We start from the raw sequence: 15,039 nt of genomic DNA on the forward strand, positions 1-15,039 counted from the left end.
GGGTCAAACATTCAGGACGTAACGTTGGTGAGTAAATGAGATAATAGAGAACACTACAGTTCAGGCAGTGCTGGCGCTGGTTCTGATGGACTACAGCCCCTCCAACAACAACAACAAGTGTATCAGACTACATTTCCTGCAGTGAATCAGTACTTTGGACTGAAACACTCCCCTGAGTCACATGTGACCCAATCAGCATTCAGCAGAGGTCTGACAAAGCTCCGCCCTCACCTGATTCACCTGAGACAAACCATGAAACAGTTTGTCAGTGTGTGTGTGTGTGTGTGTGTGTGTGTGTCTCTTTAGTACAGATCCACAAACAGACGATCAGATTCACCTTCAGACTGAACTAACAATGTCCTCCGAGTGAGTTGATCTACAGGAGAGAGGAGGAGGAAACTACAACACTGCAGACGCTCCACACACTGAAGGTGAGTCCGACTAGAACCAGAACTCAAAGTAAACTTCAGTGAAGTGAAGGAGGAAGTGGAGCTGTGACTGACTGTACTGTCTGCTGTGTTCACAGCATCACTCAGAGACAAAATGGCTTCCAGGTTAGAGGAGGATCTCTGCTGTCCGGTGTGTCATGATGTCTTCAGAGAGCCTGTCGTTCTGTCCTGTAGCCACAGCTTCTGTAAAGACTGTCTGCAGAGCTGGTGGACAGAGAGACAAACACGTGAGTGTCCAGTTTGTAAGAGAAGATCTTCAAAGGAACATCCACTTTCAAACCTGGTGTTAAAGAACCTGTGTGAGACCTTCTTACAGGAGAGAGGTCAGAGAGCTTCAGAGGATCTCTGCAGTCGGCACTCTGAGAAACTCAAACTCTTCTGTCTGGACCATCAGCAGCCGGTGTGTCACATCTGCAGAGACTCAGAACAACACACCAACCACACAGTCAGACCCATCGATGAAGCTGCACGACAACACAAGAAGAAACTTCAGGAAACTCTGGAGCCTTTAAAGGAGAAGTTAAAGGTTTTTGAAGAGGTTAAAGTGAAGTTTGATCAGACAGCAGAACACATGAAGGTCCAGGCCCGACACACAGAGAGGCAGATTAAGGAGCAGTTTAAGAAGCTTCACCAGTTTCTAGAAGAGGAAGAGGAGGCCAGGATGGCTGCACTGAGGGAGGAAGAGGAGCAGAAGAGTCAGATGATGAAGGAGAAGATGGAGGCTCTGAGCAGAGAGATAGCAGCTCTTTCACACACAGTCAGAGCCACAGAGGAGGAGCTGAGAGCTGAAGACGTCTCATTCCTGCACAACTACAAGGCTGCAGTGGAAAGAGTCCAGCAGCGCCCCCTGCTGGAGGATCCACAGCTGCCCTCAGGAGCTCTGATAGACCAGGCCAAACACCTGGGCAACCTGAGCTTCAACATCTGGAACAAGATGAAGGACATGGTCTCCTACACTCCTGTGGTTCTGGACCCAAACACTGCTCATCCAGACCTCATCCTGTCTGAAGATCTGAGCAGTGTGATACTAGGAGATGAACAGGAGCTTCCTGATAATCCAGAGAGGTTTGATGTTTTCTTCTCTGTCCTGGGCTCTGAGGGCTTTAACTCAGGGACTCACAGCTGGGACGTCGAGGTTGGAGACAGTACAGGCTGGTGTCTGGGTGTGTTAGCAGAGTCTGTCCAGAGGAAGGGAAACACACTGTCTGGATTATGGAAAATAATGTTATACGATGGTAAATACTCGGTGCGGTCACCATCAGCTCCATCCACTGGTCTCGTAGTGCAGAAGAAGCTCCAGAGGATCAGAGTGAATCTGGACTGGAACAGAGGAAAGCTGTCGTTCTCTGATCCTGATACTAACACACACCTACACACCTTCACACACACTTTCACTGAGAGGATGTTTCCATACATGAGCACTTTGGATGAACTTCCACTGAAGATATCCCCCCTGAAGGTGTGTGTGACAGTGGAACAGAGCAGTTAAAGAAGTATCTCATCTCTGGAAAGACGCCCTGAAATAAAACTGTCTCTCTCTGCAGGAGAAAGACAAATATTTTTGAACTTGATGCTACATGAGCAGAGAAAACAGAGTCAAAGGGCTGTGGTGTTCACTTCTACTCAAAAGTAGAAAGACTACAACACCCAGAGTGCACAGCGCTGCACCGGATTGGACGGGGCTTGGTTTTGGCTCAGAGAAAGTTCTGAAAGAGGAGACAGTGAGGCGGCTGGATGGTGACGAACAATATTGTGTTGCAACTGTTGCAGTTTCACCGCTGTTGATCCGATCATCTGGCCCCTCAGGTGGTTGCCAGGTTGTGCACTAGCTGCCTGAACGTTAATCTTTTCCCCCACAAACTGGCAACTACGACACAAAGTCACCACGTGATACAAACTGTGATACTATTGGCTGACAAACGTTGTTAGAAGCTGAACCGACTGTCAGAATTCTGCCGCAGAGATAAACAGAACAATTCATTTGGACCTGACAAACATTTTAAAATCATTTATTCACAATCATAATAATGTTTTTCAGGAGAAGAGGGACTTTTATTCTGCACCGTTCTACGAGCTCTGTAGATGTTTTATTTCTAAAATGATTTGTCGACATAAAAATGTCGTCAACATGTTGTTTAAATTAAAAATCACAGAATTCAGCCTGTTCAGCTGCAGCTGCTCCTCCTGCTGTCTCATCATTCACAAAACACGTATGTTCATTTTTTATGTTTTGATTTTGGTTTGTTTGACAGTTTGTTTTGTGTTTCTGTTGTCGACCTTTGTTTCAATGTGTGTGTGTGTGTGTGTGAGTGTGTGAGGATGGGCACAAATAAACAAATCAATTAATAACTGCATGTTTCGTTGTTCAGATCCAAAAACTTTATTTCAAATTCTAGTCCAGATTATAAAGTTCCCAAACAATAAAATCAAAGTTTTATGACACATATGAAATGTTTGTAATAAAATAAAATATATTAAATGATGGAAAATACTGTAAATGTATCTTTATTCCCCTTTTGATGTAATAAAGTCACAATGATTGTGATTCTGTGTGTTTTCAGTCTCCATCAGTTGAACTCTGCTGTCAGTCGTCTGTTCAGTGAGAGGACGAGTCGTTCTGTATTTAAGGTGGACGTCTCAGTTTGGCTTCATGTGATGTTGCTGACTAAAGAACTGAATCTCTCTCTGCTGTTTCTCCCTTCAGAAAAGGTCAAACATGCAAATATAAATATTTGCATTGCTGCTCCGGAGACAAACATGGTTTTAAATGTAACTCTTTTTTTTTGTTTTTTTTCTGGCAATTACAACTTTGATGTGACTGAGCGAAGGCCTGATGTTCTCCTCCACACTCTGCATCTGAACATATAAAATGAGTGACGGCCACTTTTATTGAACTTTAATTGTTTTTATTCAAACTGTGTTCCCGCTCAAAAACGACCAAACTTCCCTGCACATCCTGTTAAATGATGAATCAATGATGAAGTCATGAAAATGAGATTAGTTATTGAGACGTGATTAAAAAAAAATCTGAGATAACAAGGTAATTAAATTGTTGTTAGAATAAAAATAATTTAAGCGTCAAACATTCAGGACGTAACGTTGGTGAGTAAATGAGATAATAGAGAACACTACAGTTCAGGCAGTGCTGGCGCTGGTTCTGATGGACTACAGCCCCTCCAACAACAACAACAAGTGTATCAGACTACATTTCCTGCAGTGAATCAGTACTTTGGACTGAAACACTCCCCTGAGTCACATGTGAACCAGTCAGCATTCAGCAGAGGTCTGACAAAGCTTCGCCCTCACCTGACTCACCTGAGACAAACCAGGAAACAGTGTGTCAGCGTGTGTGTGTGTGTGTGTGTGTGTGTGTGTGTGTGTGTGTGTCTTTAGTACAGATCCACAAACAGACGATCAGATTCACCTTCAGACTGAACTAACAACGTCCTCTGAGTGAGTTCATCTACAGGAGAGAGGAGGAGGAAACTACAACACTGCAGACGCTCCACACACTGAAGGTGAGTCCGACTAGAACCAGAACTGAAAGTAAACTTCAGTGAAGTGAAGGAGGAAGTGGAGCTGTGACTGACTGTACTGTCTGCTGTGTTCCCAGCGTCACTCAGAGACAAAATGGCTTCCAGGTTAGAGGAGGATCTCTGCTGTCCGGTGTGTCATGATGTCTTCAGAGAGCCTGTCCTTCTGTCATGTAGCCACAGCTTCTGTAAAGACTGTCTGCAGAGCTGGTGGACAGAGAGACAAACACGTGAGTGTCCAGTTTGTAAGAGAAGATCTTCAATGGATCCACCTTTAAACCTGGTGTTAAAGAACCTGTGTGAGACCTTCTTACAGGAGAGAGGTCAGAGAGCTTCAGAGGATCTCTGCAGTCGGCACTCTGAGAAACTCAAACTCTTCTGTCTGGACCATCAGCAGCCGGTGTGTCTCGTCTGCAGAGACTCAGAACAACACACCAACCACAGATTCAGACCCATCGATGAAGCTGCACAACAACACAAGAAGAAACTTCAGGAGACTCTGGAGCCTTTAAAGAAGAAGTTAAAGGTTTTTGAAGAAGTTAAAGTGAAGTTTGATCAGACAGCAGAACACATGAAGGTCCAGGCCCGACACACAGAGAGGCAGATTAAGCAGCAGTTTAAGAAGCTTCACCAGTTTCTAGAAGAGGAAGAGGAGGCCAGGATGGCTGCACTGAGGGAGGAAGAGGAGCAGAAGAGTCAGATGATGAAGGAGAAGATGGAGGCTCTGAGCAGAGAGATAGCAGCTCTTTCACACACAGTCAGAGCCACAGAGGAGGAGCTGAGAGCTGAAGACGTCTCATTCCTGCACAACTACAAGGCTGCAGAGGAAAGAGTCCAGCAGCGCCCCCTGCTGGAGGATCCACAGCTGCCCTCAGGAGCTCTGATAGACCAGGCCAAACACCTGGGCAACCTGAGCTTCAACATCTGGAACAAGATGAAGGACATGGTCTCCTACACTCCTGTGGTTCTGGACCCAAACACTGCTCATCCAGAACTCATCCTGTCTGAAGATCTGAGCAGTGTGAGAGGAGGAGGGAGACAGCAGCTTCCTGATAATCCAGAGAGGTTTGATGATTACGAGTCTGTCCTGGGCTCTGAGGGCTTTAACTCAGGGACTCACAGCTGGGACGTCGAGGTTGGAGACAGTACAGTCTGGTTACTGGGTGTGTTAGCAGAGTCTGTCCAGAGGAAGGGACTCATACTGTCTGGATTATGGAGAATAATGTTATTGGAAGGTAAATACTCAGTGGAGTCACCATCAGCTCCATCCACTGTTCTCAAAGTGCAGAAGAAGCGCCAGAGGATCAGAGTGAATCTGGACTGGAACAGAGGAAAGCTGTCGTTCTCTGATCCTGATACTAACACACACCTACACACCTTCACACACACTTTCACTGAGAGGATGTTTCCATTCATTGACACTTGGAGTAAACTGAAGATATCCCCCCTGAAGGTGTGTGTGACAGTGGAACAGAGCAGTTAAAGAAGTATCTCATCTCTGGAAAGACGCCCTGAAATAAAACTGTCTCTCTCTGCAGGAGAAAGACAAATATTTTTGAACTTGATGCTACATGAGCAGAGAAAACAGAGTCAAAGGGCTGTGGTGTTCACTTCTACTCAAAAGGTAGAAAGACTACAACACCCAGAGTGCACAGCGCTGCACCGGATTGGACGGGGCTTGGTTTTGGCTCAGAGAAAGTTCTGAAAGAGGAGACAGTGAGGCGGCACCACTGTTGATCCGATCATCTGGCCCCTCAGGTGGTTGCCAGGTTGTGCACTAGCTGCCTGAACGTTAATCTTTTCCCCACAAACTGGCAACTACGACACAAAGTCACCACGTGATACAAACTGTGTGATACTATTGGCTGACAAACCTCGTTAGAAGCTGAACCGACTGCCAGAATTCTGACTCAGAGATAAACAGAACAATTCATTTGGACCTGACAAACATTTTAAAATCATTTATTCACAATCATAATAATGTTTTTAAGGAAAAGAGGGACTTTTATTCTGCACCGTTCTACGAGCTCTGTAGATGTTTTATTTCTAAAATGATTTGTCGACATAAAAATGTTGTCAACATGTTGTTTAAATTAAAAATCACAGAATTCAGCCTGTTCAGCTGCAGCTGCTCCTCCTGCTGTCTCATCATTCACAAAACACGTATGTTCATTTTTTATGTTTTGTTTTTGGTTTGTTTGACAGTTTGCTTTGTGTTTCTGTTGTCGACCTTTGTTTCAATGTGTGTGTGTGTGTGTGTGTGTGTGTGTGTGTGTGTGTGTGTGTGTGTGTGAGTGTGAGTGTGTGTGTGTGTGTGTGTGTGTGTGTGTGTGTGTGTGAGGATGGGCACAAATAAACAAATCAATTAATAACTGCATGTTTCGTTGTTCAGATCCAAAAACTTTATTTCAAATTCAAGTCCAGATTATAAAGTTTTCAAACAATAAAATCAAAGTTTTATGACACATATGAAATGTTTGTAATAAAATAAAATATATTAAATGATGGAAAATACTGTAAATGTATCTTTATTCCCCTTTTGATGTAATAAAGTCACAATGATTGTGATTCTGTGTGTTTTCAGTCTCCATCAGTTGAACTCTGCTGTCAGTCGTCTGTTCAGTGAGAGGACGAGTCGTTCTGTATTTAAGGTGGACGTCTCAGTTTGGCTTCATGTGATGTTGCTGACTGAAGAACTGAATCTCTCTCTGCTGTTTCTCCCTTCAGAAAAAGTCAAAAATGCAAATATGAATATGAGAGAATAAGAAAAATAAGCCAACAATGAATAAAGACAACAGAAGAAATGACAACAGAAACATAAATGAAGTGGCAGTGAGCTCCAGACATGTTTGAAAGCTGCCTGGATGTGATGAGTTGTGCAGGTTTTCTTTCTGCAGCTCTGGGTTGTGCAGCCTGCAGGAGGCAGCAAACATCAGCTCTGGTTACATTTACAGCTCAGAATGATCTGTTAGACAACTTGTTGATGTTTCTGAGGTTGAGAGATGCAACAAGGATCCAAGTCAGAGTCAAACCGAGGACGACGAGATGGTTTCTGATTCAGCCCGACGACAAAAGACCTTTTCTAACACATGGAGCTGCTCCGGAGACGAACATGGTTTTAAATTTGACTGTTGTTTTTCTTTTTTCTGGCAATTACAACTTTGATGTGACTGAGCGAAGGCCTGACGTTCTCCTCCACACTCTGCATCTGAACATGTAAAATGAGTGACGGCCACTTTTATTGAATTTTAATTGTTTTTATTCAAACTGTGTTCCCGCTCAAAAACGACCAAACTTCCCTGCACATCCTGTTAAATGATGAATCAATGATGAAGTCATGAAAATGAGATTAGTTATTGAGACGTGATTAAAAAAAAATCTGAGATAACAAGGTAATTAAATTGTTGTTAGAATAAAAATAATTTAAGCGTCAAACATTCAGGACGTAACGTTGGTGAGTAAATGAGATAATAGAGAACACTACAGTTCAGGCAGTGCTGGCGCTGGTTCTGATGGACTACAGCCCCTCCAACAACAACAACAAGTGTATCAGACTACATTTCCTGCAGTGAATCAGTACTTTGGACTGAAACACTCCCCTGAGTCACATGTGAACCAATCAGCATTCAGCAGAGGTCTGACAAAGCTCCGCCCTCATCTGACTCACCTGAGACAAACCAGGAAACAGTGTGTCAGCGTGTGTGTGTGTGTGTGTGTCTCTCTCTCTCTTTAGTACAGATCCACAAACAGACGATCAGATTCACCTTCAGACTGAACTAACAACGTCCTCTGAGTGAGTTGATCTACAGGAGAGAGGAGGAGGAAACTACAACACTGCAGACGCTCCACACACTGAAGGTGAGTCCGACTAGAACCAGAACTCAAAGTAAACTTCAGTGAAGTGAAGGAGGAAGTGGAGCTGTGACTGACTGTATTGTCTGCTGTGTTCCCAGCTTCACTCAGAGACAAAATGGCTTCCAGGTTAGAGGAGGATCTCTGCTGTCTGGTGTGTCATGATGTCTTCAGAGAGCCTGTCGTTCTGTCCTGTAGCCACAGCTTCTGTAAAGACTGTCTGCAGAGCTGGTGGACAGAGAGACAAACACGTGAGTGTCCAGTTTGTAAGAGAAGATCTTCAAAGGACCAACCACCTCGTAACCTGGTGTTAAAGAACCTGTGTGAGACCTTCTTACAGGAGAGAGATCAGAGAGCTTCAGAGGATCTCTGCAGTCTGCACTCTGAGAAACTCAAACTCTTCTGTCTGGACCATCAGCAGCCGGTGTGTCTCGTCTGCAGAGACTCAGAACAACACACCAACCACAGATTCAGACCCATCGTTGAAGCTGCACAACAACACAAGAAGAAACTTCAGGAGACTCTGGAGCCTTTAAAGGAGAAGTTAAAGGTTTATGAAGAAGTTAAAGTGAAGTTTGATCAGACAGCAGAACACATGAAGGTCCAGGCCCGACACACAGAGAGGCAGATTAAGCAGCAGTTTAAGAAGCTTCACCAGTTTCTAGAAGAGGAAGAGGAGGCCAGGATGGCTGCACTGAGGGAGGAAGAGGAGCAGAAGAGTCAGATGATGAAGGAGAAGATGGAGGCTCTGAGCAGAGAGATAGCAGCTCTTTCACACACAGTCAGAGCCACAGAGGAGGAGCTGAGAGCTGAAGACGTCTCATTCCTGCACAACTACAAGGCTGCAGTGGAAAGAGTCCAGCAGCGCCCCCTGCTGGAGGATCCACAGCTGCCCTCAGGAGCTCTGATAGACCAGGCCAAACACCTGGGCAACCTGAGTTTCAACATCTGGAACAAGATGAAGGACATGGTCTCCTACAGTCCTGTGGTTCTGGACCCAAACACTGCTGGTCGAAAACTGATCCTGTCTGAAGAACTTAGCAGTGTGATACCAGGAGAGACACAGAAGCTTCCTGATAATCCAGAGAGGTTTCATTATTACGGGTCTGTCCTGGGCTCTGAGGGCTTTAACTCAGGGACTCACAGCTGGGACGTCGAGGTTGGAGACAGTACAGTCTGGATACTGGGTGTGTGTGCAGAGTCTGTCCAGAGGAAGGGAGACATATGGTCTGGATTATGGAGAATAAGGTTATATGATGGTAAATACTCGGTGCGGTCACTACCAGCTCCATCCACTGATCTCGTAGTGCAGAAGAAGCTCCAGAGGATCAGAGTGAATCTGGACTGGAACAGAGGAAAGCTGTCGTTCTCTGATCCTGATACTAACACACACCTACACACCTTCACACACACTTTCACTGAGAGGATGTTTCCATACATTCACACTTGGAATAAACTGAAGATATCCCCCCTGAAGGTGTGTGTGACAGTGGAACAGAGCAGTTAAAGAAGTATCTCATCTCTGGAAAGACGCCCTGAAATAAAACTGTCTCTCTCTGCAGGAGAAAGACAAATATTTTTGAACTTGATGCTACATGAGCAGAGAAAACAGAGTCAAAGGGCTGTGGTGTTCACTTCTACTCAAAAGGTAGAAAGACTACAACACCCAGAGTGCACAGCGCTGCACCGGATTGGACGGGGCTTGGTTTTGGCTCAGACAAAGTTCTGAAAGAGGAGACAGTGAGGCGGCTGGATGGTGACGAACAATATTGTGTTGCAGCTGAACGGTGAAAAACTCTAATATCCACCATGTTGTTTCTTTAAAGGTGTTATTGAGAACATTCAGGCTCTAAATGTGGAGCTCCATCTCCTCCTTCCATCACATCCACGTCACAACACCGCTGTTGATCCGATCATCTGGCCCCTCAGGTGGTTGCCAGGTTGTGCACTAGCTGCCTAAACGTTAATCTTTTCCCCCACAAACTGGCAACTACGACACAAAGTCACCACGTGATACAAACTGTGTGATACTATTGGCTGACAAACCTCGTTAGAAGCTGAACCGACTGTCAGAATTCTGACACAGAGATAAACAGAACAATTCATTCGGACTTGACAAACATTTTAAAATCATTTATTCACAATCCTAATAATGTTTTTAACGAAAAGAGGGACTTTTATTCTGCACCGTTCTACGAGCTCTGTAGATGTTTTATTTCTAAAATGATTTGTCGACATAAAAATGTTGTCAACATGTTGTTTAATTAAAAATCACAGAATTCAGCCTGTTCAGCTGCAGCTGCTCCTCCTGCTGTCTCATCATTCACAAAACACGTATGTTCATTTTTCATGTTTTGTTTTTGGTTTGTTTGACAGTTTGCTTTGTGTTTCTGTTGTCGACCTTTGTTTCAATCTGTGTCTGTGTGTGTGTGTGTGTGTGTGTGTGTGTGTGAGGATGGGCACAAATAAACAAATCAATTAATAACTGCATGTTTCGTTGTTCAGATCCAAAAACTTTATTTCAAATTCTAGTCCAGATTATAAAGTTTCCAAACAATAAAATCAAAGTTTTATGACACATATGAAATGTTTGTAATAAAATAAAATATATTAAATGATGGAAAATACTGTAAATGTATCTTTATTCCCCTTTTGATGTAATAAAGTCACAATGATTGTGATTCTGTGTGTTTTCAGTCTCCATCAGTTGAACTCTGCTGTCAGTCGTCTGTTCAGTGAGAGGACGAGTCGTTCTGTATTTAAGGTGGACGTCTCAGTTTGGCTTCATGTGATGTTGCTGACTGAAGAACTGAATCTCTCTCTGCTGTTTCTCCCTTCAGAAAAGGCCAAAAATGCAAATATAAGTATGAGAGAATAAGATAAATAAGCAAACAATGAATAAAGACAACAGAAGAAATGACAACAGAAACATAAATGAAGTGGCAGTGAGCTCCAGACATGTTTGAAAGCTGCCTGGATGTGATGAGTTGTGCAGGTTTTCTTTCTGCAGCTCTGGGTTGTGCAGCCTGCAGGAGGCAGCAAACATCAGCTCTGGTCACATTTACAGCTCAGAATGATCTGTTAGACAACTTGTTGATGTTTCTGAGGTTGAGAGATGCAACAAGGATCCAAGTCAGAGTCAAACCGAGGACGACGAGATGGTTTCTGATTCAGCCCGACGACAAACGACCTTTTCTAACACATGGAGCTGCTCCGGAGACGAACATGGTTTTAAATTGAACTGTTTTTTTTCCTTTTTTCTGGCAATTACAACTTTGATGTGACTGAGCGAAGGCCTGACGTTCTCCTCCACACTCTGCATCTGAACATGTAAAATGAGTGACGGCCACTTTTATTGAATTTTAATTGTTTTTATTCAAACTGTGTTCCCGCTCAAAAACGACCAAACTTCCCTGCACATCCTGTTAAATGATGAATCAATGATGAAGTCATGAAAATGAGATTAGTTATTGAGACGTGATTAAAAAAAAATCTGAGATAACAAGGTAATTAAATTGTTGTTAGAGTAAAAATAATTTAAGGGTCAAACATTCAGGACGTAACGTTGGTGAGTAAATGAGATAATAGAGAACACTACAGTTCAGGCAGTGCTGGCGCTGGTTCTGATGGACTACAGCCCCTCCAACAACAACAACAAGTGTATCAGACTACATTTCCTGCAGTGAATCAGTGCTTTGGGCTGAAACACTCCCCTGAGTCACATGTGAACCAATCAGCATTCAGCAGAGGTCTGACAAAGCTCCGCCCTCACCTGAGACTCACATTGTCGGTGTGTGTGTGTGTGTCTCTCTCTGTTTAGTACAGAACCACAAACAGACGATCAGATTCACCTTCAGACTGAACTAACAACGTCCTCTGAGTGAGTTGATCTACAGGAGAGAGGAGGAGGAAACTACAACACTGCAGACGCTCCACACAATGAAGGTGAGTCCGACTAGAACCAGAACTGAAAGTAAACTTCAGTGAAGTGAAGGAGGAAGTGGAGCTGTGACTGACTGTACTGTCTGCTGTGTTCACAGCGTCACTTCATGGCTTCCAGGTTAGAGGAGGATCTCTGCTGTCCGGTGTGTCATGATGTCTTCAGAGAGCCTGTCCTTCTGTCATGTAGCCACAGCTTCTGTAAAGACTGTCTGCAGAGCTGGTGGACAGAGAGACAAAGACGTGAGTGTCCAGTTTGTAGGAAAAGATCTTCAAAGTCAGAACCACCTCGTAACCTGGTGTTAAAGAACCTGTGTGAGACCTTCTTACAGGAGAGAGATCAGAGAGCTTCAGAGGATCTCTGCAGTCGGCACTCTGAGAAACTCAAACTCTTCTGTCTGGACCATCAGCAGCCGGTGTGTCACATCTGCAGAGACTCAGAACAACACACCAACCACAGATTCAGACCCATCGATGAAGCTGCACAACAACACAAGAAGAAACTTCAGGAGACTCTGGAGCCTTTAAAGGAGAAGTTAAAGGTTTTTGAAGAAGTTAAAGTGAAGTTTGATCAGACAGCAGAACACATGAAGGTCCAGGCCCGACACACAGAGAGGCAGATTAAGCAGCAGTTTAAGAAGCTTCACCAGTTTCTAGAAGAGGAAGAGGAGGCCAGGATGGCTGCACTGAGGGAGGAAGAGGAGCAGAAGAGTCAGGTGATGAAGGAGAAGATGGACGATCTGAGCAGAGAGATAGCAGCTCTTTCACACACAGTCAGAGCCACAGAGGAGGAGCTGAGAGCTGAAGACGTCTCATTCCTGCACAACTACAAGGCTGCAGTGGAAAGAGTCCAGCAGCGCCCCCTGCTGGAGGATCCACAGCTGCCCTCAGGAGCTCTGATAGACCAGGCCAAACACCTGGGCAACCTGAGCTTCAGCATCTGGAACAAGATGAAGGACATGGTCTCATACACTCCTGTGGTTCTGGACCCAAACACTGCTCGTCCAAACCTGATCCTGTCTGAAGATCTGAGCAGTGTGATACTAGGAGATGAACAGCAGCTTCCTGATAATCCACAGAGGTTTGATGTTTTCTTCTCTGTCCTGGGCTCTGAGGGCTTTAACTCAGGGACTCACAGCTGGGACGTCGAGGTTGGAGACAGTACATTCTGGAGAGTGGGTGTGTTAGCAGAGTCTGCTCAGAGGAAGGGAAACATACTGACTGGATTATGGAGAATAAAGTTATACGAAGGTAAATACTCGGTGCTGTCACCATCAGCTCCATCCACTGATCTCGTAGTGCAGAGGAAGTTCCAGAGGATCAGAGTGAATCTGGACTGGAACAGAGGAAAGCTGTCGTTCTCTGATCCTGATACTAACACACACCTACACACCATCACACACACTTTCACTGAGAGGATGTTTCCATACATTAACACTTGGAGTAAACTGAAGATATCCCCCCTGAAGGTGTGTGTGACAGTGGAACAGAGCAGTTAAAGAAGTATCTCATCTCTGGAAAGACGCCCTGAAATAAAACTCTCTCTCTCTGCAGGAGAAAGACAAATATTTTTGAACTTGATGCTACATGAGCAGAGAAAACAGAGTCAAAGGGCTGTGGTGTTCACTTCTACTCAAAAGGTGGAAAGACTACAACACCCAGAGTGCACAGCGCTGCACCGGATTGGACGGGGCTTGGTTTTGGCTCAGAGAAAGTTCTGAAAGAGGAGACAGTGAGGCGGCTGGATGGTGACGAACAATATTGTGTTGCAGCTGTTGCAGTTTCACTGCTGTTGATCCGATCATCTGGCCCCTCAGGTGGTTGCCAGGTTGTGCACTAGTTAACGTTAATCTTTTCCCCACAAACTGGCAACTACGACACAAAGTCACCACGTGATACAAACTGTGTGATACTATTGGCTGACAAACCTCGTTAGAAGCTGAACCGACTGTCAGAATTCTGACACAGAGATAAACAGAACAATTAATTTGGACCTGACAAACATTTTAAAATCATTTATTCACAATCATAATAATGTTTTTTAAGAAAAAGAGGGACTTTTATTCTGCACCGTTCTACGAGCTCTGTAGATGTTTTATTTCTAAAATGATTTGTCAACATAAAAATGTTGTCAACATGTTGTTTAAATTAAAAATCACAGAATTCAGCCTGTTCAGCTGCAGCTGCTCCTCCTGCTGTCTCATCATTCACAAAACACGTATGTTCATTTTTTATGTTTTGTTTTTGGTTTGTTCGACAGTTTGTTTTGTGTTTCTGTTGTCGACCTTTGTTTCAATGTGTGTGTGTGTGTGTGTGTGTGTGTGTGTGTGAGGATGGGCACAAATAAACAAATCAATTAATAACTGCATGTTTCGTTGTTCAGATCCAAAAACTTTATTTCAAATTCTAGTCCAGATTATAAAGTTTCCAAACAATAAAATCATAGTTTTATGACACATATGACATGTTTGTAATAAAATAAAATATATTAAATGATGGAAAATACTGTAAATGTATATTTATTCCCCTTTTGATGTAATAAAGTCACAATGATTGTGATTCTGTGTGTTTTCAGTGTCCATCAGTTGAACTCTGCTGTCAGTCGTCTGTTCAGTGAGAGGACGAGTCGTTCTGTATTTAAGGTGGACGTCTCAGTTTGGCTTCATGTGATGTTGCTGACTGAAGAACTGAATCTCTCTCTGCTGTTTCTCCCTTCAGAAAAGGCCAAAAATGCGAATATAAATATGAGAGATAAGAAAAATAAGCAAACAATGAATAAAGACAACAGAAGAAATGACAACAGAAACATGAATGAAGTGGCAGTGAGCTCCAGACATTTTTGAAAGCTGCCTGGATGTGATGAGTTGTGCAGGTTTTCTTTCTGCAGAGTCAAACCGAGGATGACGAGATGGTTTCTGATTCAGCCCGACGACAAACGACCTTTTCTAACACATGGAGCTGCTCCGGAGACGAACATGGTTTTAAATTTAACTGTTTGTTTTTGTGTTTTTTTCTGGCAATTACAACTTTGATGTGACTGAGCGAAGGCCTGATGTTCTCCTCCACACTCTGCATCTGAACATGTAAAATGAGTGACGGCCACTTTTATTGAATTTTAATTGTTTTTATTCAAACTGTGTTCCCGCTCGAAAACGACCAAACTTCCCTGCACATCCTGTTAAATGATGAGTCAATGATGAAGTCATGAAAATGAGATTAGTTATTGAGACGTGATTAAAAAAAATCTGAGATAACAAGGTAATTAA

The 15,039-nt window shown here is 43.8% G+C and overlaps 4 protein-coding genes across 4 annotated transcripts; all 4 read left to right on the forward strand.

Annotated features, from left to right (window-relative positions):
* Positions 1-372: 372 nt before the first annotated feature.
* On the forward strand, positions 373-2,994 carry LOC141016124 (nuclear factor 7, brain-like). Its single transcript, XM_073490388.1, has 2 exons — positions 373-431; positions 527-2,994. The coding sequence occupies exon 2, from the start codon at positions 544-546 to the stop codon at positions 1,936-1,938; it is 1,395 nt and encodes a 464-aa protein (XP_073346489.1). The 5' UTR covers positions 373-431; positions 527-543; the 3' UTR covers positions 1,939-2,994.
* Positions 2,995-3,842: 848 nt separating this feature from the next.
* Positions 3,843-6,551, forward strand: LOC141016056 (nuclear factor 7, brain-like). Its single transcript, XM_073490309.1, has 2 exons — positions 3,843-3,967; positions 4,063-6,551. Exon 2 carries the CDS (start codon positions 4,080-4,082, stop codon positions 5,463-5,465), a length of 1,386 nt encoding a protein of 461 aa, XP_073346410.1. The 5' UTR covers positions 3,843-3,967; positions 4,063-4,079; the 3' UTR covers positions 5,466-6,551.
* A 1,137-nt stretch (positions 6,552-7,688) lies between these two features.
* On the forward strand, positions 7,689-10,516 carry LOC141016122 (E3 ubiquitin-protein ligase TRIM39-like). The gene is made up of 2 exons (XM_073490386.1): positions 7,689-7,840; positions 7,936-10,516. The coding sequence occupies exon 2, from the start codon at positions 7,953-7,955 to the stop codon at positions 9,339-9,341; it is 1,389 nt and encodes a 462-aa protein (XP_073346487.1). The 5' UTR covers positions 7,689-7,840; positions 7,936-7,952; the 3' UTR covers positions 9,342-10,516.
* A 1,139-nt stretch (positions 10,517-11,655) lies between these two features.
* On the forward strand, positions 11,656-14,332 carry LOC141015539 (E3 ubiquitin-protein ligase TRIM39-like). Its single transcript, XM_073489660.1, has 2 exons — positions 11,656-11,779; positions 11,875-14,332. The coding sequence occupies exons 1-2, from the start codon at positions 11,774-11,776 to the stop codon at positions 13,270-13,272; spliced, it is 1,404 nt and encodes a 467-aa protein (XP_073345761.1). The 5' UTR covers positions 11,656-11,773; the 3' UTR covers positions 13,273-14,332.
* The last annotated feature ends 707 nt before the right edge of the window (positions 14,333-15,039 follow it).

The sequence above is a fragment of the Pagrus major genome, chromosome 20 (assembly GCF_040436345.1).
Source record: "Pagrus major chromosome 20, Pma_NU_1.0".
Taxonomy (NCBI): domain Eukaryota; kingdom Metazoa; phylum Chordata; class Actinopteri; order Spariformes; family Sparidae; genus Pagrus; species Pagrus major.